At 37.5% G+C, this 27,252-nt stretch overlaps 1 protein-coding gene and 1 non-coding gene across 2 annotated transcripts in view; both read right to left on the bottom strand.

Moving 5' to 3' along the window:
- Positions 1-15,912: 15,912 nt before the first annotated feature.
- Positions 15,913-16,019, bottom strand: LOC123615137 (U6 spliceosomal RNA). The gene has a single exon (XR_006722701.1). It is a non-coding gene; the product is annotated as a U6 spliceosomal RNA (small nuclear RNA).
- A 7,231-nt stretch (positions 16,020-23,250) lies between these two features.
- Positions 23,251-27,252, bottom strand: part of MCCC2 (methylcrotonyl-CoA carboxylase subunit 2) — a 58,978-nt gene continuing 54,976 nt past the window's right edge. The window contains exon 17 of the mRNA XM_010949314.3: positions 23,251-26,074. Within this exon, the coding sequence (XP_010947616.2) occupies positions 25,957-26,074 (118 nt within the window). The 3' untranslated portion in view covers positions 23,251-25,956. The remainder of the gene's footprint in view (positions 26,075-27,252) is intronic.

Here is a 27,252-nt window from a genome sequence, read left to right as displayed (position 1 = left end):
AACATTTTAACAGTTATTAATTTAATAGTTAATAGTATCTTAATAGTATAAATATACTAAAGTATTTTATTCATCCATTTTAATTCATTTGTAAAATTAACAATTTCATTCTTTCAGACTTTTTTAGCAATTACAGTTTAGAATATGGCCAGGCTCTGTAAAGATTAACTCAATTAGTCCTCTTAACAACAGCATATTATTATCCCATTTTTTGCAGATGAGGAAACTGAGGCCCAGAGAGGGTAAGTAATTCACCCAAGGCCACACAGCAAGTAGGTAGCAGAACTGAGATTTGAACCCGAGCAATCTGATTTCAGGGTCAAAGCTTATTGCCTCTATGCTTTGCTGCTACAAATGATCCCAATGGCTAAATTCTTGAGAAAGCAAATGATAACTACATAAGACTAAAGATTGTGAAAAAAAAAAAGATTAGCAGATTCAGGCAAGACTCCATCTTGTGACAGTCAGAATCACATACAATTCATAGAAACACTTTACACACTGAATTGAGATCAAAATAAACAATAAGTGCTTAATGTTACATACTTTAGAGATTCTAATTTTTTAAGATTAAGTAAATAAAGACTTAGAAATGCTTATAATAGTTACAAGCATTCCTAACTGTAATTTGTTAGTGTCACCATTTATAAATCAACAGGAATGGTATGTAAGGGTGTTCCCTGAATACTCATGCTGTCACTGGATGCTCAGCTAAAACCCACATGCAGATGAACCTTGGAGAAATTTACTTGATTAGTTAACAAACAGCAACCTGCAAGGTTTACTGGTGGGAAATAGGTCACTCAGGTAGAATACATAATACGGCCACCATCATATAGCTGGATGAGTGGTGGAGCCAGGATTTGAAGCAGATATGATGCAAAGCCCACATCCTTTCTACTCACTACACTGCCTTTCTGAAAGAATAGGATAAGAAGGGATTTCAGTTATGTTTTCCTATAAAACCTTGAATTTATGTTAAAAGCTATTCATCAAGAGGGGATAAACAAACCTAGCACTCATAAAGTATAAATTCTCTGCCATTCTCTGATCTATTTTCTATCCTCCATAAATTCTGTATCCCCAGGGTCTTTCATAAATCATACTTGTTATCATTAAAAACATTATCTATTTAATTGTTTTTAGTTTGAAATTCTGTGAAATAAGTTTGCTATAAGCTTGGAATCCATGTTTTACAGTATTTCCTTTTAGTTTATCATAGACTAATTGATCCTTTCTTCCTTTTTCTAAATGACTTATTTTAACCCAAAATATATAGCAACTGAAACCAAGGAAACATATCTGTGGATTCTGTTATTAATTTGTTGTCTATTGTTACTCATTGAAATCATGATCCTTATCCCAAGGGTGACAGAATAATTCCGGACAAGACACCGTCTACAAAGCAGGTAAGAGAGAAACGAGGGAAATGGTTAGACCTCAACACATTTGGGTCACACTCAAAGAACAAAATGCCTGTAAGTTGTTTTTTCTTTAAACTGTTTTATTAAAAAGCACAATTTGGTTTGTTTTTGTTTGTTTTGTTTTAACTTCATCTCTGAGGCAAGTTTCTCCCCTTTCTTTGCTTCAAATAGCTAGCTAAGCCGCAGGTCATTCAAGATAATTTCCCAAATGTCAGGCACACATAGAAAAGGATAATGGCTGTAAGGTTTAAGACTCAGGCTGCTACTGACCAGAACTGACCTTCCTGGAATTGGAAGTCCAGCTGCCCCAAGCCCCAACAACTCAAAGAAGTAAGCTTCTAGACACACCTTCAGAACTGTCATCATGGTACTCAGAGACCTGAAGAGGAAATGTAGCTAAACCTGAATTTTCAACTTTCTTTTTGAGCCTACTAAAGGCTAAGAAAGGTCTGCTTGAGGGAGAGTGTAGAGTATATCCCTGAAAATGGACTTTACAAGAGAGAATGGACAGTCTTCTCTCCTGGATATTGAACTGCTTTCCATCAAAGCAGGACTTTCTGCTATTGCCTCACCCCCACCCCCACAGTGAAGTTCTCTTTTCTTCTATCTGCTCCTTTTTTTCTCTTTCTCTACAATTCTTCACTAATATGACATTTTGAAATACTCCACTTCTTGTCCAAAACTTAGTCACATCATCCAGTAATTATGTGACCTCCTTGATACACAGACAACTAAATAGTTTTTGGTTCAATGATAAGGCTTACTACGTCAGACAAAAGAAATAATGTTTTAAAACATCTTGTCCTCACAAATCATCACTCTTTCACATCTGCAACAAATGTCTACAATTAAGTATCGTGTGAATAAATAAAATTAAAATTTAGTTTTCTAATAAACCCTAATTCTTGGAGCAATAAAAACTGTTCATGTTGACAACATCCCTTTAAGACTTTTTTTTTCTGTTGGTCTCATGCGTTCACATTCAGTTAAATGCTCAAATGTGGATTCATTTATGGAATGAGGACACTTGTAGTATCTCCTTGGCCAAAGGTCCCTCTGGATGACTCCTGCCTCTGCCTCTAGGAGACAGTGTTCAACTCTGGAGAGTTTTTCCATTAGACATGGGTCATCACCATTCTCAAAATGCATTAAGTTTGTCTCTACATACAACTCTGTAAGTGAGAGAAACATAACACAGTGCTTTGGCATTAAACAGGCCTGGATTCAAACCCAACCCAACAATTCTGTTCTCCCACATGTGTATAACGAGACTCGGACATGGATAAATATCGCAGCACTGTGTTCAATGGAGAAACATAGGAAACAACCTAAATGTCCATCCCTGAAGAAATGTACTGCTAAGCTAGAATACTACATAAGAGTTAAAAGAAGTAACCTAGATGTTTACAATTGTGTACAATTCATCAAGTGCTTACAATGGGTAAGTTTCTGTTCTATGGCTAATGCTTTCAAGTCCACCCCCATGCAGCAATGTTGGCAATGCTTGCTTAGAACACAAGTGGGATTTAGTGGAAATATACCATAGCAACAGAAATAAACAAGTCAACATTGTCTTCGTGATGGACAGCCAGGGGCATCTTTAATAACAGTTACAACGAACAGCAGTTACTGAGCACCTTCTGTGTCAGCCACTGTTCTACATGCTTTCCATGTTTAATTCAATTTATCCTCCAACAACCCAATAAGGTAAAGACTATTAGAATCCACATGTCCCAGATAAAGAAATTAAGGCACATAGAAGACAGGGAATTTGCCCAAGGTCACACACTAGTAATGGTAGGACTGGAATTCAACCCACACAGTCTAACTCCAGATCCTGTGATCCTAACCACTTTGCTGTCTGTGTCTCTATTGGAATCAAAATGGATAGATGTCGAAATAAAATGTGAATCAGGGAAAAAGGAGGCAGAATTTTGTATAAGACATCACTTATGGAAACTTTAAGAGCACATATGCATTATAATATTACTCTGTATCAGCAACTAATATATAAATGTATTATGCAAAAGTGTTTTTTATAGGTTTTTTTTTTAATTTTGGGGGGTGGTAATTAGATTTTTTTTTTGATGGAGGTACAGGGATTGAACCTAGGACCTTGTGCATGCTAAGTACACGCTCTACCACTGAGCTGTACCTTCCCCTCCTATGTAAAAGTATTTTCATGTGGACTGGAAGAAGATCCACCCAGCTCCTGAGAGAGGTTCATTAGGGAAAGAGAGGAAATAAGACATCAGGAGAGGGAGATAGGAAAAGAGACTGAACTGAACTGTATTGCTAATATTTTATCTATTTTATCTCCTTAAAAAGATTTCTTCAACTTCAATGAATATATGAAGTCAATGCACTGCCCTTTTAGTTTTCCCAGTAGTCTTATAAAATGTCTCATTTTCCCCCTATCATTCATATTTGCAAAGCCCAGAATTCATAAACAGGCTTTACATTTAACCCTACCAATTAGCATTTGTATTATTAGGAGATAGTCTAAATGACATTTACTTAAAACATTTTTTTTATTGATTTATGAATTTTAATAGTATGAAAAGATTTTAAGTAAAAATCAAATAGGTTAAACAAATTTTACTTTCTAAAGATAAAAGTCATGCAGATTCATTTTAGAAACTTTAAAAATTCCAATATGCAAAAAGCTACTTCACTGAAATACCACTCTTTACAGTCCCATGCATATTGTTCCAGGGTTTTTCTATGATTAAATATACATATATACTTTTTTAATATAAAAATGTCATTCTACTGTATATCCATCTCCATAAACTTCTATTTTCCATTTAATACACAGCAAATGTCTTTAAATATTTCTGCATTAATCTGTTGCATATATTTCATTCTATGGATGTACATATTTAACCAATTGTTAGTCCCCTCCCTGAAAAAAAGGTTAAATAAAGACATTTTTGGAATAATTAAAGCTGAAAGAATTTGTTGCTAGCAAATCTACACTACGAACAAGTGTAAAAAGAAGTTCCTATGGCTGAAGGAAAATTATTCTGGATGGAAACTCAGATCTACACAAAGGAATGAAGAGCATCAGAGAGTAAATATGTGAGTCAACAAACTTTTTTGTTGTTTTTTTTACATTTCTATAAAAGATAATTTAAAGTTTAAAGCAAAAAGGTATAAAAGTGCATAATAGGTTTTATAACAGATGTAAAATTAAATGGTATGACAATAATAGCACAAAAGATGGCAGAAGAAAATGGAAGCAATCTCTTGTAAGGCTCTTATATTATTCAGGAAGTAATATAATATTATTTGAAGGAAAATGGGATAAGATGCACATTGTAAACCCTAGAGCAACCACTAAATAATTAAAACAAAAAGTACAAAATAAGACAGTAATTATATGATTCAAAGCAACAATTGATATTTAAAGAAAGGAAGGACTTACCTAAACTTAAAAGGTTTTGCACAGCAAAGAAACCATCAACAAAATGAAAAGACAATCTACTGAATGGGAGAAAATATTTGAAAATAATGTGACTGATAATGGATTAATATCCACTATATATAAACAGCTCATACAACATCAAAAAATCAAACAACTCAATTTAAAAATGGGCAAAAAATCTGAATAGACATTTTTCCAAAGAGGAAATGCAGATGGCCAGCAGGTACGTAAGAAGATGCTCAACATCGCTAAAATCAAGGGAATGCAAATCAAAACCACAGTGAGATCTCACCTCATACCTGTCAAAATTGCTATCATCAAAAAGAACACAAATAACCAATGTTGGTGAGGATGTGAAGAAAAGAGGAACCTTCGTACACTGTTGATGGGAATGTAAATTGGTGCAGCCACCATGAAAAACAATACAGAGGTTTCTCAAAAAACTAAAAATAGAACTACCATGTGACCCAGAAATTCTACTCCTGGGTATATATCCCAAAAAAAACCCAAAACACTAATTCAAAAAGATACATGCACCTCAATATTCACAGAAGCATTATTTACTATTGCCAAGATATGAAAGCAATCTAAGTGTTCATCCCAGATAAATGAATAAAGAAGATGTGGTATATGTATACAATGGAATACTACTCAGTCATAAAAAGAATGAAATTTTGCCATTTACAGCAACATGGTTGGAAGAGGAGGGCATTATGCTAAGCAAAATAAGATAAAGACAAACAATGTACGTTATCACTTATATGTGGAATCTAAAAAAAAACCTAACAAACTAGTGAATACAACTACAACAAAAAAGAAGCGGACTAATAGATATAGAGAATAAAAGAGCGGTTACCAGTGGAGAATGTGGAGGGAAGCAATACAGGGGTTGAGGTGAGAGGTACAAACTACTGGGTGTAAGACAGGCTACAAGGATGTATTGTACAACACGGGAAATACAGCCAGTATTTTGTAGTAACTGTAAATGAAGTGTAAACTTTAAAAACTGAAAAAGAAAATTAAAATAATTATAAATAAATAAATAATACAAAATAAAAAAAGGAAAGACTCATTGAGAGATGCAGGCTGACTTCACTATTGTCACCTGCTGCTCTTCCAGGAATAAAAATATCCTTTAACAATTTAACTCTGGTCTACTTCCTTAGTCCCACCTTCCAACTCAAAGTATGGAGGCAACAAAACTCCTCCAAGCAAACTTTTAAAGACCCACAGTCCAGAGGGGTCCACAGGGAGAACTGAACTAGATGAGATCCAGGTATCTTTGTCATGAGCCCATGACCTCACCAGAGAAGCCTGGGTCCTGAAGCTTTGACATTAATCACCTTTATCTCAATTTTAACAATGTTTATCACTACTGAAGAAGTATTTTTAGATTCATTTTTAATACAGTTTGGTACATAATAACCAAAGTGAAACTATGCTGGCATTTTCAATATCAAAGGACCAGTTTCTCTGAGGTTCAGTTCCTCTTTGCATCCACATGCCCACAGAGACAAAACACAGTGACTTGGGCTTGAATGAGCCCTTCAGGGAACAGCCAGCTGTTGATGCCAAATACGTAGGAGTTTGAATGATGGAAATCAAACAGACTTCTGAATCATCCTGTTTTGTTGCCTGGATCCATGCATAGCTCTAAGTGTCTCTGACAAATCCTTTTGCTCACTGAGGTGCAGCCAGTGCCTGCAGGCTGCTAGCAGCTGGGATTTTTTTTTAATGGTTCATGACTCTCAAATATAGTTATCACTCTAGACCCATCCCAAACATCTTTGTGGCTATGGGCAAACCACCTGACCCCCTAAAATCTTGCATTAGTCACCTGGTAATTGTTACATTAATAATATCTAACAGTATGTGCTCTGCTTGGGCTCTAAGTGACTATATAATACATATGTATAATAATATAATAAATAATGCATTATAAATAAATGATATTCACTTGAACCTTAGAACAGATAATTAAACTGGGACAGAGAGAATTTGAATAACTTGCCCTCAAATTACAAAATAAGGAAGTGACAGAGCTGGGGATTTAAACCCAAGACTCAGCTCCAGCTCCTCACCTCTGGACTACACAGCCTCTGGTAAAGGAATAGTGAAAGACCAAGCATCACAAATTCAACTCATTTTTAGCACCAATTTCAAGGTGACTGTAGACAAACACTGGGACAAAACACAGCAACTTCACTTCTTACTCACGTCCCTGCCACCAAACTGCTGCATTCCAGCCTCCCCTTGTCTACCCCAAATGTTCACCCTATAAGCACTTCCCCCAAAGGGTAGTTGGAGATAGCTCCCCTGCAGTCACTATGGAGAGCTGATCTTCATACGAGATCCCATTCTAGGTGCTGACATGTCAAGCCAAGTTGGCCTTCTTACCCATAAGGAATACATTCACTTGTTCATTCAACAAGTATTTATCAAGCACTTATTATGAGCCAGCCTGGGCACTGTGCCAGGTACTGGGAATACAGTGCTAGAAAAATAGGTACAGCCTTTGCCCTTAAAGAACATATAACCACATAAAGGAGACAGATTGTGAGCTCATAATTACTACTGCTTAGAGAAGGAGGGAAAACTTAGGGGGAATGAAACAGAAGAGCTGACATTTGAGCAGAAATCTGAGGGTTCAGTGGGAATGTACCAGTCAAACAAGAATAAAATTCCAAGCAAGGGGAGAGCACATGCAAAGGCATGAAAGAGGGACACAGATTTGAGGGCTCCATGACCATGGGATTGTGGGCAAATGATGGCAGAATAGGAAGTCATGTTAAAGAGATGAGGCAGGCTTTGACTGAAGAAGGCCACAGAAGCAAGGATATATGTCGCCTCACCCCCTTCACACACTAATAAAATGACAGAAAGGAGCACAAAAGGAATAAGACGACAACAAAGATATAGGAAGGAGGTCGTCAGTGGATGCACAAAAGAATTCACCACGGTGGAAAGCACTAGAAACGGTGTGGACTCATGAAGCAGAAAAGAGGAAGCCACAGTCTATGCACAGAGTGGTTGCAACCAAGGACAGAGCTCTTGACAGACATCCAAACTTGGGGTATCCCAAAAGCAGACCCCAAGACAAAGACTTGTGTACTGGTAGTTTATTTGGGAGGTGATGCAAAAAAAGCATAATAAAGGAGATGGGGGAGAAAAAGGGAGAAAAAACCAATAAAGTGCATGTAAATTTGAAGGTGACAGTTGTGGGCAATTAGGCCTTGATCTCAGTGGGGATGTAATGCACCTCAGAGCTGAGTATTTATTCAACAAATTCCATCCCTCAGTGGGTGAGGGTTGTCCCTGGAGGCTTAGACCTCCAGCACCTTCAGGCCACTCTGCATGCTGAGCCAAGCTCTCCTGGCCACAGAGAAAGCCTCCAAGTAGAAAAAGGCAGGTACTTGAGGTAGAAAATTATCAGTATCTACAGGAACTGGGACTTCAGGCCAACTCAGAGGTGGGCAGCAGGGAGGTGGTGCTAGGCGTCAACAGCTTCTGCTGCGTACAACAGGCTCCAAACTCGGAGTGTGTGAAGGACAACAGGAATAGGGCAGGAATTAACTGGAAATTAGCTGAAATTCAGTTCACCAAGCAAATGTTCTCTCACAACGCCATGCATGGTAGACTCTGCAACCAGATCATTACCCTTCCCTTGATGTATTATCCATCCAACACTGAAAGGTTACAAACGGTGGAAATACCATACTCAAATGTGTTTCCTCCAAAATCCAAAAAGGCATCCTAGTGTTGTGCCTCGTTTTGGGGGCAGACGATGAAAGATACAGCAACCTGTTTTTCACCTTGCAGGAACTGTCTCAACTGGACCCCCGGAAACTTCACTAAGGAGACAGACTCCTGAATGCTCATATGCTTTATCTCCCACCCTGTGGTTCATATATGTCTCAATAGGCATCCTAAGTACCTTTTACTTTCTGCTCATCAGATCTAATTAACACAGGCATCAAAATAGTGGTCCATTATAAATGTTGCACGAAATGTCAAAATATCCAAGGCTTTGGTGGACTATATTATGACAGAGTGCAGGGCAGGACAGGTGGTATAGACCTGAGGCAAGACTGAGGAAATATACTGTTGTTTCTTTCAGGTAAAAATAAATTGCTTCTGGTGATACCTACAAATTGGAAAGAGAAAAAAGAATTTTCTGGATCACTATCTGAGTACTAGGTGCCCAGGGCTGTATTAATTTGCTCCAGTATATACACCATACCTGCAAGAGCAGATAAAATTGGAATTAAGTATACAATCATCTATGGTCATTCTCCAAGATTCTTCTGATTACTTCAAAGGCCAAACAGACAAGTTAAACAAGGATGCAGTAAGCAGTAGAAGCTCATGTCTTTTATGTATTCAACAGCAGCAAGCACTTCAGTTCTTCTGATATTTCCTCCCACATCAGACTTTGTGCTTGCCTCCCTAATTATGGATGTAATGACAACAAGGAGAGATCTGAGTGGGTCTTGAGGACAACAGGCATCCTCTTCTAAAGCAACTGCCCCAAGTAGAATTATTACAATTGTCAACCTAGAGAAGGCTAGTCTTCTTGGATGCAGAAGGGTAGCCTGCTTCCACCACCAACAGAAGCTTGGTATGACTTGGGGATCCAAGATTCTAAGCTCTACCTGAGTCCGTAAGATGTCCCCCTTCCAAGTCTTAAGGTCTCATTCCTTCTCAATGTCCTAACTCTTATGAAAAAGACATGGCAAAGCTGTGAGTTCAGTTAAATTTTGTGTTTCATTTTCAGCAAGACTGGCTCTGTGGCTGTAAGAAATGAGGTTATTTTTAGGGCTGCCTTAGAAGCTCTCTGGTTCTCTATAACTAGAGCTGAGAATTTAAGCTTCTAAGCTTCCCAAGTATCCCAGGCTATATCCTTTGTGGTCATCATTACTGCCACAGTGGTCAAGGGCAACAGCCACTTGTTCCCCAGAGATATTTGCCTCTGTAGATGCTTCATCACAATTTACCACACGTGAGATACTTTAGAGACTGGACTTGTCAGCAAATGGGCTTTGACACCAAGCTTTCAAAATAAAAAGCTTTCAATTTCATAGCTTTTTTAATTTTAAAACTGTACATAAAAGATTATGACCCTATGATGATATAACAGTACTGAGGAGAGGTGAAAAAGATGGGACAACTGTGTAAGCTAGGCAAAATTTTACTTATTATAGCAAGAATTAAATGGATGATTTCTAAAGTTGAAAAGCAAGTAAGAAATAATACAAGCTTTTTGATAGGTATATCACCAAAAGAATAAACTAGAAATGATTAAAAGTGATTGCTTTTCATCCCACTCCTGGGCATACATCCAGAAGGAACCCTACTTCAAAAAGACACCTGCACCTCAATGTTCATAGCAGCACTATTTACAATAGCCAAGACATGGAAACAGCCTAGATGTCCATCAACAGATGACTGAATAAAGAAGATGTGGTATATTTATACGATGGAATACTATTCAGCCACAAAAACCGACAACATAACGCCATTTGCAGCAACATGGATGTTCCTGGAGAATGTCACTCTAAGTGAAGTAAGCCCGAAAGAGAAAGAAAAATACCATATGAGATCACTCATATGTGGAATCTAAATAAATAAATAAATAAATAAATAAATAAATAAATACAAAATAGAAACAGACTCATAGACAGAGAATACAAACTTGCGGTTGCCAAGGGGGCGGGGGGTGGGAAGGGACAGACTGGGATCTTAAAATGCAGAATAGATAAACAAGATTATACTGTATAGCACAGGAAAATATATACAAGATCTTGTGGTAGCTCATAGCGAAAAAAAAATGTGACAATGAATATATGGATGTTCATGTATAACTGAAAAATTGTGCTCTACACTAGAATTTGACACAACATTGTAAAATGACTATTACTCAATAAAAAAAAGTAAAAAAAAAAAAAAGAAGACAAATGAACTTAAATATAAAACAGAAACGACTCAGAGACATAGAATAAAAACTTGTGGTTCCCAGGGTGGAGGGGGTTGGGTAGGGGCAGACTGGGAGTTTGAGATTTATAGATGCTGACAGGTATATATAGAATACATAAACAAGTTTATATTGTACAGCACAGGAAAATATAGCCAAGATCTTGTAGTAGCTCACGGTAAAAAAGAATATAAAAATGTATATATGTATATTCATATATGACTGAAAAACTGTGCTGTACACCAAAAATTGACACAACATTGTAAACTGACTATAACTCAATAAAAAAACTGAAAAAAAAGTGGTTGCTTTTCTGAATAAAGGATGGATGAGAAAGGTGGATCAGGGCACTCTTATGAGCCTGCTTGTTCTATTCATTTTTAATCATGTATAAGTATTACCTGATTTTTTTTTTATCTTAAAGAATTTACACCAGGCCCAGGACACTGAGGGACAGTAAGGAAAGACATTTAAATTTTATTCCTAAGTGATAGGGAACCAACAGAAGTATTTAAGCAAGAGAATGGCATGATCAAAAAATGTTCTTAAGAAAGGTCAGAACGGTCTGCAACGTGAAGAGTGTACTATATGATCTCACTCACATGTGAAATCTAAAAAAGTCAGACTCACAGAAACAGAAAGTAGAATGGTGGTGGCCAGGGGCTGAGGGGTGGGGGAAATGGGGAGATGTTAGTCAAAGGGCCCACACTTTCAGTTAGAAACAAATGCACTCTGGAGACGTAATGTACAACATTGTGACTGTAGTTAATAATAATGTATTCCTGAAATCAGCTAAGATAGTAGATCTTAAGTGGTAGCTATGTGAGGTGACAGGTATGTTAACTTGATTGTGGTAATTATTTAAACCATGCAAATGTGTATCAGAACATCACACTGTACACCTTAAATGTACACAATTTTTATTTGTAACTTGTACTCAATAAAACTGGGAAAAAATAAAGATTTTTTAATGTAAAAAAATAAGTATAAAGAGTATATCAGAAGGCTACAAGAGGGTGGGGCACAGGATTGTATCAAGACTATTCAGAGGAGAACCTTTCACACCCAAGGTTCTCATAGTTGAATAGTTCAGGATCTATTTCACTTGCAATTCCAAGTTCCAGCATTGAGAATACACAAGCTAAATCCTTCATATAGCAGTCAAGTAGCAGGACAGCACACTAACACAGACTTTTTCCTTTATTCATTATTCTATCAGTTGTCATTATTGCCCTGGGGTGTAAAGAGTTATGTGGCCCCCTATTGTACTAAGGCCTGATCTGGATGTTTAGAAGAAAAACATCTTCCCTAAAAACCAACAAGTCAAGGTGGATGCCTGGGTTTAATGGCCATGGGATAAAGGAGTGGATAGAATGAGGATCTGAATGGCACCCTTCAGATGCCTCAGGTACTTCCATGCCCACTTCCCTGCTGGCATTTGTGGATGAAACTTGGAGAGGGAGATAATCAAGAGTCAACATCCTCAGTCTTTGAACTGATCCTGAATTTACAAATCATATATGAAAATAATCCCAAACATCAAAAATTTCCAATTTTATCCAAATGTTTATGTAGTATGGATGGATGAAGAGAGGAGAGAAGAGCTTCTGTGGCCTGGTGATATAATCAAGGACTCAGATCCTTTAATCCTTCTCTGCCACACTCAGAGTCAAGCTTCATCCTCAGATGGGCAGCAAGAAGTCTCCACAGATGCCAGTCACTTCCCCACATGACAAAATCCAAAAGTAAGAGATCAAATTTCTGGCTTTTCCTTGGAGCAAAGAAATATCTCCTAGAACCACCCCTCTACAGACTTCTTTCCATGCCAACTCCTGAACCAATCACTGGGAAAGAGAATGGGGAAACCTTTAAATCAGGCAGGCCCATATGCAGCTGAAGGCTGACTGGCTTCCATGAGGCACACGAATGCTTTTATAGGTATGAATAACTGAAGAAAAAAAGAGTTCTATAGGAGAGAAAACAGAGGATTGGACACCAGACAGACATCCACTAGCATCTACTATAACATCTAAATGGAAAAACTGGCTTATGGGGTCAGGAAATCAAATATTAAGGTAATTTTGTTCAGAATCTAGTAGATAAAATATCCTGATTTCAGAAGGTGAAGGTAAGAAAATGCCAACAGTAAGGACATGAGACACACAGAAAAGTATTTCCAGTAATCTCACAGAAATCTGAGAGAATGCCTGGCCTCTGAGATTCCTCTGGCACACTCTAAGTGCAGAGCTCTCAAGAATCTGCCAAGAACACGGGAGGAGTAGGAAGGGTAACAATGCAAAGCTGATGCATGTTTAAATGAATAATAAATACAGTAACAGATAGCACCTATCAAGCACCTGCTGTACACTGAGCACCGTACATACATTAACACATGAGATGCTCATAAAAACCCAGTGAGAGATCAACAGAGGTGAAGAAAATGAGGCTCAGATAGGTTGTTACTTGCCCAGCTTCATAATCCTAGTAATGAGGAAGACAAGACACAAACCGAAGTTTACTTGATTCTGAAGCTCATGCTCTTGGGTCACTCATCTACAATACCAAGTTTCTAGAGAAATGGAAAAATTAAACAAATTAAAATATGGGCCACACCAAAAGTGCTGAAGGACTCCAGTTTTTCCTAAAAACCCATTCTGCCCTGAGACATCATCTAAGTCATCTGGCCAACCAGTAGGCATTCACTACAGCCTTCTGCTAAAATGTGGTCCACAGATCAGAAGTACTGGCATCAGGAAACTCTGGTTAGAAATGTAGAATTACAGGCCCTACTCCAAACCTACTAGATTAGAATCTACATTTTAATAAGATCCCTAGGCAATCCATATGCACATTAAAGTTTGAATTATTGCCCTACAGCATCCCTGACATCTGGGCTCCTCTTTAGTCTTTCCTGGGACAGCTTAGTTCATAACCTCACAGCTCTCATTATTAGTAAATTCTTCCCTGATCATTCTATACCTTCCTCTCAGTCTGCTATCTAAAGTTTCAAATGGCAATCCTTCAGATTTTGGAAACACCTATTACATCTCCCCATAGAGCTCTCTCTAAGTTAAATATCTACTTCCTTCAATATTTTCCAGATCACAGTCTTCACATTCTCCATTTCTGTGGTACCTAAGATATGCATTAGAATCAATTGCAGGAATCTGTGTTTTTCATATACTCCCCCAAGTTCAATTAAGGCCCAGTTCTACACCTCAGAACCACTGCCCTGCACGTCTTCTAGTTTGTTAATATTCTTTCTAGAATACAGCTTATAGTTCTGAAGACAATGAACTGCCCAAATTTGAGCAGGCATTATTATGACCCATAACTAATGCAGCCTAAAATGTGACTAGCTCTTGTAAGGGGTCTCTTCACACTATTAACCCATATCAAATTTGCTGATAACCAAACTTTCAAGGTCTTTTTTTCCCATATGAGCTGCTGCAAAGCCAGGTTTCCCCATTTCTATACATAAGCTCTTGATTTTCCTTTCGAATTAGATGTAGGACTCTGTACTTATTACTCTTAAATTTCCTCTTCTTATTTTGACCCCTTGATTTCACCTACCAAGAGTCCTGAATTTTCATCCCATCTTTTACTGAAAAGCAGTAAGTGGACTGGGAAAAGCTGGGCTCTAGAATCATACATGCTTGGGTATAACCAGATTTATTTTATTGAGACAAATGGCTCAAATGGCTATACACAAGACTCTGTAACTTAAGAGGCCAGCTCAGTGCCTGATAAGAAATGTTTGTACAATACTCGTTGACTGAATTAATGATGTGATGACGTATGGCAGTGATAACCAGGGAGACCAGTTAGAAAGCTCTGATACTGATCCAAGTGAGAACAGATGGATGTCTGAATTGAGGTTAGTTCAGTGATAAAGGAGGATTTAGGGAGCTATTGAGGGGTAGAATCAGTAATATTTATTGGGCAAGAATAAGAATGTCAGAGTAAGGAAGAGGGGAGAATAATGATGACATTCAGGTGTCTGGACTGAGCAACTAGGAGGGCAGGACTAAATGTATACTGCCTCAGCCCATCCCAATGGACTGCCTAAAGGCTCCAGGGAAATAGGAGTGTTCTCTATCCTGTGTGAGTTTTTAATTGAAATGAGGTTGATACCTTTAAGGACCTAATTCAATTGTGACATGAGTATAACTGATCAAAAATAATCTCTGGATGAACCTCGAAGACATTATGCTAAGTGAAATAAGCCAGACACTAAAGAACAAGTATTCTATAATTCCACTTACATAAGGTATATAAAGCAGGCAAATTCACAGAGACAGAAAATAGAATAGCTATTACCAGGGCCTGGGGGAAAGGGAAGAATAGGCAGTTATTTTTTAATGAATACAGAGCTTCAGTCTGGGATGATGAAAAAGTTCTGGAGATAGATGGTGGTGATGGTTGCTTAACAATATGAATATACCTAATACCACTGAATCACACACTTAAGAATAGTTAAAATGGAAAAATTTTATGTATATTTTGCCACAATAAAAATGTTTCAAATGTATTTCAAGTTATCAATCATCCATGTTGATGAATATTCCCCTTTTTATCTAGCTACGGTTGGTTGGGAGTGAGGAACTAACAGAAGTCCTCAGAGACTTAAACCCTCTGTTTAACTCACTAAGATGTTACAACAAAGGCACCAGGGCATAAAGAATTGACTCAGAAAACAATTCTGTGGAAGCAAAATGTCAGCTGCTTTAAGGCCCATTATGTAGACTACTTCTCCTGTTTTGACTTGTTTGTTTTTGCTCTGATCTTATTTCTTTCCATCACCTTGAATAAATCTCACTAGAAACTTTTAGCTATCAGCAACCACTTTCAGCAATTAGCCTAAAATGAGGTACATACAGAAGTCAAAATAAGGCAAATTTTTATCTGGGTTGTGAGTTATACCTTTAAAAAATGTATATACAGTCTAAAATTTAAGATTTTAAATTTATGGAAGTGTCTTGAGATGAACGGCTGCTCCATTTTAAAATCTCCCAATCTAACCTTTTACTCTGTGAAGTGACTCTCAGCCTTGGTTGTACACTGGAGTCACTTGAGGGACCTTTTTTTTTTTTAATATGGAACACTTTACGAATTTGCGTGTCATCCTTGTGCATGGGCCATGCTAATCTTTTCTGTATCGTTCCAATTTTACTATATGTGCTGCTGAAGCAAGCACTTGAGGGAGCTTTAAAAAAGCATGAATTAGTTATCTGGAGTCCAGTCTGGGCATCAGAATTTTTTGTAAGCCGAGTTCATCAGGTGATTCTAATGTTCAGCCCAGGCTGTGAATCACTAGCTTAGAAGTTAAGACAAATTCACCCTACCCTGAAAATTTGAGAGGGGGAGAAATGTATCTAACCAAAAACATACAAGAGTGATAATATCACCAAAGCAGAAATTGACCTTAGAATCCTAAAACTTAAGAAGGAACTTCAAGATAATCTTAGAGTGGTCAGTGCTTCTCAAAGCAAGATCCCCAGAACAGCAGCATCCACATCAGCAGGAAACGTGTTAGAAAGCAGATTCTGGGGTCCAGTCCAGACCTATGGAATCAGAATTTGAGGTGAAACACAGCAATCTGTGTTCTAAGAAGCCCTCCAGGCCATTCTGATATCAGCTGAATTTGAGAACCATAGTTCTGGGCAGTTATGGGGAGCTTTAAAAAGCATTCCATCACTCCCCAGAGGTTCTGATTCAAGGATTTTTTTAAAAAACCTCCTCAGCTGATTGTAGTGTGAAATCAGAGTTGAAACCCACTAATCTAGTCCCACCCCTGCATTAGGAGATAAGGAAAGACCAGCCCAGCTAGTTAGTACCACCAGCTAGAAAGAACCCAAATCCCTTGATTCCAAATTGAGCTCTCTGACCAGCAAGCAATTCTAGGTCTCCTACTCAAAATGCTAAATCCATTCTAGTATAGATTTAAATTGTGACACAGTTCGAAGACTCCATTGTTTCTTTACTTACAGTGCTCAGTTCTAGGAACTTGATCCTCTAGTTACCTTTCCTATATCCCTTGTGGTAGAAAGAGAAGGTTAGAAGACAGGCCGCATTAAAGTCAAGACAAAGTAGGAATAAAATTAAATTAAAATACCAATAGCTCCAAACTAAAAACAGGAGCCTCACAAATACTTGCAAACATCCATATAATAAATGCAAAGTATACAGCATAGGAAACTATATTCAATATCTTACAGTAACTGTGAAAGAAATATGAAAATGAATATATGTATGTTCACGTGTGACTGAAGCATTATACTGTACACCAGAAATTAACACAACATTGTAAACTGACTACACTTCAATAAAAAAAATATATATATATATATATATATATATATATATATATATACAGTCAAAAATAAATAAATGCAAAAAACTTACATTTCAAAAAGGATTATGGACAATCCATTTACCTTTCATACAATACCAGCACTAGTAGTCTTAAGGCTACCCCAAAGGTCACTTAAGGTGCCTTAAGAAGTCACTTAGTTCTACTTTCTGTCTCTTGGTATGGTTGTTTTTAAACTATCCCCAATGGAAGACTGTCAGATTCTTAAACCAGATTGCCAATTAAAAGTAACTTAAAATCTTGCTTATGATGTATTTCAGTAATCAAAAAGTTGCAATAAATTGAGTTTCCATTGTGGTAATTTGAACACATGATCCAGTCTCACTATTGATGGTGGTGGGAAGTTACATCCCTCCTTTGAATGCTGTGTCTTTAAGGGTCAATACCCTCAGTTTACTATTCTGTCTACATTATCTTTTTTAACATTTTTTATTGATTTATAATCATTTTACAATGTTGTGTCAAATTCCAGTGTAGAGCACAATTTTTCAGTTATACATGAACATATATATATTCATTGTCACATTTTTTTCTCTGTGAGCTACCTTAAGATCTTGTGTATATTTCCCTGTGCTATACAGTATAATCTTGTTTATCTATTCTACGATTTTAAAATCCCGTCTATCCCTTTCCACCCTCCACTCCCTTGACAACCACAAGTTTGTATTCTATGTCTATGAGTCTATTTCTGTTTTGTATTTATGCTTTGTTTTTTTGATTTTGTTTTTTAGATTCCACACATGAGCGATCTCATATGGTATTTTTCTTTCTCTTTCTGGCTTACTTCACTTAGAATGACATTCTCTAGGAGCATCCATGTTGCTGTAAATGGCGTTATGTTGTCGGTTTTTATGGCTGAGTAGTATTCCATTGTATAAATATACCACATCTTCTTTATCCATTCACCTGTTGATGGACATTTAAGCTGTTTCCATGTCCTGGCTATTGTAAATAGTGCTGCTATGAACATTGGGGTGCAGGTGTCATCCTGAAGTAGGGTTCCTTCTGGATATAAGCCCAGGAGCGGGATTCCTGGGTCATACGGTAAGTCTATTCCTAGTCTTTTGAGGAATCTCCATACTGTTTTCCATAATGGCTGCACCGAACTGCATTTCCACCAGCAGTGTAGGAGGGTTCCCCTTTCTCCACAGCCTCTCCAGCACTTGTCATTTGTGGATTTTTGAATGATGGCCATTCTGACTGGTGTGATTTGATACCTCATTGTAGTTTTGATTTGCATTTCTCTGATATTTAGTGATATCGAGCATTTTTTCATGTGCTTATTGATCATTTGTATGTCTTCCTTGGAGAATTGCTTGTTCAGGTCTTTTGCCCATCTTTGGATTGGGTTGTTTGGTTGTTTCTTATTAAGTCGTATGAGCTGCTTATATATTCTGGAGATCAAGCCTTTGTCGGTTTCATTTGCAAAGATTTTCTCCCATTCCATAGGTTGTCTTTTTGTTTTACTTATGGTTTCCTTTGCTGTGCAGAAGATTGTAAGTTTCATTAGGTCCCATTTGTTTATTTTTGCTTTTATTTCTTCTAGGAGAAAATTTTTGAGATGTATGTCAGATAATGTTTTCCCTATATTTTCTTCTAGGAGCTTTATTGTATCTTGTCTTATGTTTAAGTCTTTGATCCATTCTACATTATTGTTTTGACTTAGTTTCAATGTTACAGTGGTTTCATTTCTGAAAAGTCTTTGTTTGTTTTTTGTTTTTTGTTTTTTAGTGTAGGCAGTTAATCTTCCACCAAGCTTGAAAATACAGAGGAATTTATTTTAACCTTTGACTTGCAGAACATGCTACCAATTAGTGCTTGCAGAGCACTGGAGCCTGACTGGCAAATTTTCTTAAAAGATTGCTGCAAGAATACAGGATGCCCAGATACCCAAGGCTTGCAATGTCCAGTAATTAGGGTAGCACCAGGGAGCCCAGAGCAAGAATGAGCAAGCAGCCTCTTCAAGTCCCCTAGAACAACTCAGGGCCAGTCATCTTCTATCTTTGTCCCTCCGCTCAAGAGTCAAAACACTGGAGAGTCAGTCTCTCCAGCCAAGCCTCGATCATGTGCCCAGATCTCAGCTAGGGACCATGGCTCTTTGCTCAACACACTCACCAAGATCACACAGGAGAGGCGTAGTTCCCAAATGAGAATGTAGGTTGCAGTTAGCAAGAGGACCTGGAGAGGTACTGAACAGGTGAAAAGACCCTCTCAAGTCACTGACTCACTGCTGCACGAGGACAGGGGCCATGCTGGGCTTATCTCTGTATCCCATCCCAAAGCCAGACACACAGTAGGCCTTCAGTAAATGTTTGTTCATTTGGATAAAATAAACTGACAAAGCTGAAGAATGCATCATCATCCAGCTAAACGTTTTTCCACCATCACTCTCACCAAGCCATCTAGTGAATACTTATGTGTAGAATTTCAAAAGCTCTTAGCATGCCTTTTTTTAATCTTTCACTCCAGTTTACTTCTAATAATTAGTTCTGGTTATGTTTTCTCTTCAAGAAGTTTGCCAGTTAAATCCCCACCTTCTAAGACCTCCCTTCCCTCAAATCCTTGCCCCCTCAGCCCAGTGGCAACTGGGGCAGAAAAAGGGGACATAAGCAGGTGGAAAGAAAACTTGAGCATCTAGAAAAAGAAAGAAAACAACTAGTACCAGGTCAGAGAGACTGACTTTGGTCCCCTCCCAACTTCCTCAAATACAACTTTTTAGTAGTAGAACTAGGACTAAGCTGGTCTTCTCCCAGTTCTCAGTCTAGTGTTCTTTCCAATCTAGGGTTCTATCCATGATCATGTTGCCTCCCATGCATTTATTCTGAGCCTTCACAACTTGTGACTGATGTGACACTGTTACCTAGACATAACTTTTAAAAAATTAAAGGAAACACTTGTCTTATAAACAGTTTAATTCTACTGGAAGCTATTTCAGTATCCAAAAGCACCAGGGTCATCATTATATCCAGGAATATTTGTACCATTGTACATTAATAAGGCAGAATTTAGCAACACGCCTTAAAATTCTACAAACACTTTGATCCAACAATACCACTTTGAGAAATTTGTACTAACAAAATAATTAGTCATGTAAAGAAACTACAAGGTATGTATTGCAGCATTATCTATTCTAATGGGAAACCAGAAACAAATTGTGTCTAACAATTAAGGGAGTGGTTAAATCAAATAGCACTATACAATGTAATATCATGTAACATCAAAATTATTAGAGGAAATATTAAATAACATGAAAACATGTCAACACATTTACAATACGTAAGTGAAAATGTAGATTTCAGAATAACCTTCTGTGTGAAAAAGATTTCCTACAGATAGAAAAAAGAGAACAGTATACAAAAGAATAGTAACAGCAGCAGTTATCTCTAGGTGACGGAATTATGGAGAATTTTCACTTTATTTTCTTCACTGTCTTTCTAAATTTTCTACAAATAATGTTGCTGGATTTTTTTTATTACAAATAAGTTTTAAACAAAAGCTACTTTTAATTATCCTAAGCTATAGGAATGTGATGAATAGAGCTATGGTTGAAAATGTCAAATACATTTCCTACAGAAACCTCTTAGTATTAGTCTAAGTTCTCCAAAATTCTACTTGTTCACTTCTTACAATTAACTCTTGCAGAATTACACATCAATTTTTTCCCTAGCTTACTTCTAATAAGCAGTTCTTGTCATGTTTTCCCCACAGTAAGTTCTCTTTTAAGCCTCTACCTTCTAAGACCCTGTTCTCCCTGAGTCATTGCCCTACCTTAACATAAGGAGAAGTACACACCTGCGACCTGGGTCCTCTTTGTCAAAGAAAAAGCTGCCAAACATACGGAAATGCTGGCTGCCACAGAAAATCAAATCGCCCCCGGCCTATGGTAAACTCTCTTCATGAGTCAATTAAATGGCTCTTTAGAATGCTAACACATATCATGTGTTTATCATACTGAAACCTCTATTAAAATTTACAAAGCAGGCACACAGCCTGTAGAAGCTGAAACAGGCAAGGAATCGGATTTTCTCCTCAAATCCTCAGAAGGAATGCAGCCCTGCCATCTTGGTTTTAGATTTCTGACCTGCAGAACTACAGGTGAACAATTCTGTGTTGTTTTAAGTCACTAAAAAGCCACAAAGTAGCTATCTGGAATATTGGCTTGTAAGAATTATCAACATCTGACATGTAGCATCAGCACTCAGTCCACGATAGCGAGCTACAGACAGAGCAACCACATGTCCCAATCAGCCAGGTCAGTCCTGGCTCACACCCGTATCCAGTGTAATTATGAGGAGTAGGGCCCTTTCAAAAGCACCCCAGAGTGGACAGTCAATATAAGTCACCTTGATTATAAGCCTCCTCATTTGGAATGTACGTCTGCCTAGAAAAATCAAAGGCAGACAGAAATTTCATTGAGCTCTGAGAACAATCATATCTTTAGCCTCCTGATTCCAGATACAAGAGAATTTGAGGCACATTAAATAAAAAATTATTTTTAAGTGTTTTGTGGAAAGGTGTTTTTGTCAAAATAATAAAAGCCTATGTCTTCATTAAATATTAGTTGTATCTAATTTGTAACATTTAGAGAGAAATGTTATAAATGACAGGAGGCCATGAGTATCTAGTTCATTTTCTTGCCATTTTTCTAAATACTGAATTTCAGAACCAATCATTAAAAGATCAGTAAAAACCAGCTTTGGCCAAAGCAGTCAACAACCATCCTTCCAGAACACCGTTATCAATACATTTCAGAACAGGAACAATGTGACCTCCTCGCCAAAAAAGTCTTATTAATAAAATCATTCAAAAACATGCTTCTGCCCCTGTAAAGGTAATAAACAGCCTCTCTCTAGTTTTGCCTTGCATGTAAGCATGCACATTTGGTAAGTAATCAATTTTTCACTTGCACATTCAACAGTGCCTTTTGCTAGTGCAGAAAAAAATACTTTGACAAATTCTCATTTGAAAACATTTTTCTTGAAAACTAAGAAACAGAAGTAATTTTGTCTATTTTTTATTAAGTGTCCAAAAAGGCTAATAAAGAATTTTAAGAAATATAGTTAGTCTTTAAGTTACTCATATATCCTGACTGAAATTCACATTTATAATAACCAAAATGTTAAAAAAAATTCTCATTACAAAAAAATCAGTTAAGTGATGTGATGGTTGTGTTAAGTAACCATATTGTGGTAACCACTTCACAATATGTAAGTGTATCAAATCATCACATTTTACATCTTAAATTTACACAATGTATGACAATTACATGTAAATAAAGCTGGGAGGGCAGGCAGACAAAAAACGCTGCCTATTTTGGTAGAGCATTATAAATGTTTTTTTATTGGATAAACTATACAAAATAACTTTAATTATTTTAAGTGTGGTGTTATTAATAACCATGACCTTCCTAAACGGAGAAAGGTAAAAATACTCGTAAAATATTCATGAATCTTTGACGTGTTGATGGCTCCCATCAACGGAAAGCCATCTAGTCTTGATTTTTTAAAAAGTTTTCTGACATGGATGTAAATTTTAACTGAAAATGTAACATAATTTACTATTTTAAAATACTTACTGTCTTCCTTTGTGGGCTGGCAAACTAGCCCCACACACGGAGGACCAGAAGAGACGGAGGAGAGGCGGCCGCTCCAGGTTGTGAGGTGGCAGGTGTAATAAGCGGCGAACTCACATTCGAGGTTAGACGCGGCCGCGAGACGAGGTCACCGCATTTGCCCACCAGGCTCTTAAAAGTTTACAGAGAGGCCTTAGCGAGGTTCAGTGACGTATTCAGTCCAGACGGTCCCAACACCTTCCTCCCTCAAGGCGGCGTTCTTCAAGCTACGGCAATGGCCGGCGGTCGGGGAGGGGGAGGAGCCAACGACCAGCCGGTTCCGGGTCAGGGGTCAACTGGCGGTCACATCCTCCCCGTGACCTCCTCAAACATTCTTCTCAAAATGCCTCACCCCTGAACTGTGGTCATCTATCTGTGAACAGCTCAAAAAACTAAACTGACTTTTGATACACAATGCAGCCTAAATTGAACATCACACACACAAATGTTTGAATTAATTTTATTAGGAAAGCATTTGATAGTTGTATTAAATCATATATCACTTAATTTTAAAATGATGTGGCCTGACGACACAATTAAGACAGGGACTTTTCATTCATTCAACAAATAACTGAGCACCTATAAGTGCCAGGAATTGGAAATTTAGGCCAAACAGGAGGATCCCTGCTCTCACAGAGCTCACATTCTATAGAGCAGGACGACACTATTAAAGAAATGTTTATATTTCTTATAACAGATTAAGACAGAGGGAGTGACAGGAAGTAGATGGTGCTCTACAGGAGCACACAGTAAGTGTCTAACCCAGCCCAGGCAAATCACAAAGACAAAGAGATAAGTATTTTAAGAAGGGAGAAAAGAACAGTTCAGGCAGAGGGAAACTGATAGAGGCTTGGATGGGTGGGTGGGACTTTGTAGGTTCAAGGAACTGGAAAAAGTCTCGAACGGGTGGAGCACCAAGTGTGAAAAGAGGAGTCAAGGAGATGAGACTGAAAAGGTGATGACCAAGATCCATGGAGGGCATTAGGGGTTTGCACTTTTACAAGGAACCAGGGAAAGATGTCAGTAAGGGAGCAGCAGGACAGATGTGCACTTTAGAAGGCCATCCTCATTCCAGAGTGATGGAGAGACTGGAATAGGTTAAGACTGGTTGCAGGTAGACCACTTCTAAGGCCTGTGTACAAGATAAAAATAGAGGGGGAATTTAAGAGCTAACAGGCAAAATCGATAGAACTTGATAACTGAATCCAGGTTCCTCAGACCTGTTCAATTATGCCGGTCTGGTGCTCAGGGGAGAACTATATTAACAACTGTCAATACAGAGATCATCTCCATTTAGATGGCAACTGAAGCCGTAAGAAGGGCTAAACTCAACCAGTGAGAATAAATCAAGCCATGAAAAACACATACATTTAAGAATGAGGAGGCACAGGGAAATATATACAAGATCTTGTGGTAGCTCACAGCGAAAAAGAATGTGACAATGAACATATGTATGTTCACGTATAACTGAAAAATTGTACTCTACACTGGAAATTGACACAACGTTGTAAACTGACTATAACTCAATTTAAAAAAAGTTTAAAAAAAAAAAGAATGAGGAAGAATAATATTCAGCCATAAAAAAGAACGGAATCTTGCCATTTGCAACAACAATGGATGGACCTTGAGGTCACTATGCTAAATGAAGTAAGTTAGACAGAGAAAGACAAATATCATATGATCTCACTTATATTTGGAAACCAAAAAACAAAACAAAGCAAAACAAAAAAAAACCAAGCTCATAGACAGATTGGTGATTACCAGAAAAGAGAGGGGTAGGAATGGACAAAATAAGTGAAGGGGGTCAAAAGGTACAAACTTCCAGTTATAAAATAAATAAGTCCTGGGGATGTAATGTACAGCATGGTAACTGCAATTAATAATCCTGTAGTGCATATTTGAAATTTGCTAGGCAAGAAAACTTAAAGTCTCATCAGAAGAAAAAAAGAAAAAAAAACTTTGTAACTCTGTATGATGATGGATGGTAACCAGACTTATTTTGGTGATCATTTTGCAGTATATACAAATACTGAATCATTATGTTTATACCTGAAACTAATATTGTGTTATGTTCAATTATATCTCAATTTTTAAAAAAAGAAAGAAAGAAAAAGGAGATGTGCCAGAGCCAGGGAGAGGAGGGAATGAGGAGTTACTGTTCAATAACAGAGTTTCAGTTTCAGATGATGAAAAGTTCTGGAGATGGATAGTGGTGATGGTTACACAACAATGTTCCGTGTACTTAATGTCACAGACCAGCACAGTTAAAAACGGTTAAAATGGTAAACTTTATGTTATATACATTTTACCACAGTTAAAAGACAATGAATGTGTCTTTTAGAATAAGAAAAGTATTCACATACTACCAGTGAAAAATCAAGACAAATGGTGAAGGGAAGGAGGACTCAGCAGAGGATGTGGGGCCTGCAAAGAAAACTGGAAGAGAATGACCAAGGAGGTTAGTAGGAAACCTAGAGCGTTAGTCATGGACGCTAATGACAGCATTTCTAGGAGGAAGTGTCTGACTGATGTGAATGACCCAGAGAATTAAATCAGATAAAAGTCGGAAAGAAGCCCCCTGGTTTCAGCAACATAGAGGTCAATAGTGACCCTGGAGAGGGCTGTTAGCAGAGGAAGCCAGAAAGCGAGAGGGTGAGGAGAGGACAGGTAGGAAATAGAGCCCACAGTGCAGACAGCAAGAAGTCTGCCAATTATGGAAGCGGAGGACAGTGGCTGGAGGGAAAAGTAATTGATTTTTTTAAAGTACATTTAAAAAATCACCATGCATAATCAGCAAAGCAATCTCTTCAGTGGAAACACAACTTTATGTTAATAATCTCAACAATACCTGGAATTTACAGATTACAGAACTTTTCATACTACTTATGGTTTTAAAAGGATAACTGTTAAGTTAGTCTCTTTTATGGGTGGTAAAGCTAAGCTACAGAAAAGTTTCTCTGAGAAAATTTACAAGGAATTGAAGGTCATGAAATAAATATCTTCACTGACATTTTTTAAGGTAGAAAAGTACAATGCACTGTGTTAAAACAAGTTTACTGTAATAGCCACATGTTGAAAAAGTTGAAAATTTTAAGGCTACTAATTATTAATTTTTAGTACATGTCCAGTGGAAGATGCTTTACATTCCAATTACATCCTGAAGGTGCCAAAGCTAGTCTTCTGGATTGGTGCGTTGAGGGCTGCACTAAGACTGAGACCCAGCACCAGCCTGGTGTCCACTGGATCAATAATCCCATCATCCCACAGCCTGATAAAAAAAACAAAAAGTGAGTCATTAGGAATTCACCACGAAACCACCAATTACATACGCTATGCCTGAAAGTACCTAGGATGTTTTTCTTCGGGTAATATATGGACCTACTGATTAGCTTCTATGTACTATAGTCTCACAACAGAGACCAAGTTCAAGAGAGGGGTGGGAGAGAGAAAGAAAAATAACATGACTTTTGTCTCAGGATCCCACAAAATGTCAAATCAAGTTTATGGCTTTAGGAACAGCTTACTACAAGAAACCTCAAAATAATCCCTGGTTTTAAAATATTTTTATTTATTTCAGCAAAAACTTTCCAGTCCCTCCTTTGCCCACACAAGCATACAAGTCAACTTGATACATTACTGCTGTTATTATGAAGAGCCACATAAACCCAGGTAATAGTCTCCCACCAAAGTCCCTACTGGAAAAGGTATATTCCCCCAAACTCCTAAACTCTTAAGAAATTATGAAAATCATTAAATAGATTTCTGTACATTTTTATTAATAAAATAAACACCTTCAGAAAACAAATAATAGCTTTAAACTACTTTGAGAAGAAACTTTTAAGTAAACATCTTTGTTTTTCAAGGACAGCCTCAAATTTATAAAGAAAAATGAGAAGGAAATAATTGTTTTTTAAAGGTCATTAGTAGGTGGCAGTTTTGCTTTCTTTAAACAAACTGCCTTCAGTATCTGGACATAGCATCAATTATTAAACCATACTTGTATTAACAGACCATGAATCAAATCTTTGCTCATAAAACATTCATAATAGGGATCCTGAAGTATCAACAGCCAATAAAAAAAATTACTCTTGTAATTTGTAACCAGGTCAATTGATTACACTCCCTTCTGAAGCCTACAGCAGAGTAATACAGCAAGCATGATGGTGCCGGGGCTGCTCCAGGTAAGAGGCCCTAATCAAACGTCATACTAAGTTTGGCTATATAAACAACTGGGCAGAAGAAAATTGGCATACTGTAAATGTAACATGAGAATTAAGAAAAACATAGGAGGTTACAGTAGCAGATGATGACAGTGCTCTCTGAAAAGACAGAAAAGCCTAAACAGCCACGTTAATGCTTAAACAGACCACAGAATTTCATTGGTTTTTTTTTATTTTTTTGTTTGTTTGTTTGTTTGTTTATTTGGCTTTTTGGGGGGTAATAAGG

The sequence above is a fragment of the Camelus bactrianus genome, chromosome 3, assembly GCF_048773025.1.
Source record: "Camelus bactrianus isolate YW-2024 breed Bactrian camel chromosome 3, ASM4877302v1, whole genome shotgun sequence".
Classification (NCBI taxonomy): domain Eukaryota; kingdom Metazoa; phylum Chordata; class Mammalia; order Artiodactyla; family Camelidae; genus Camelus; species Camelus bactrianus.
This window is presented reverse-complemented; position numbering and strand designations above follow the sequence as displayed.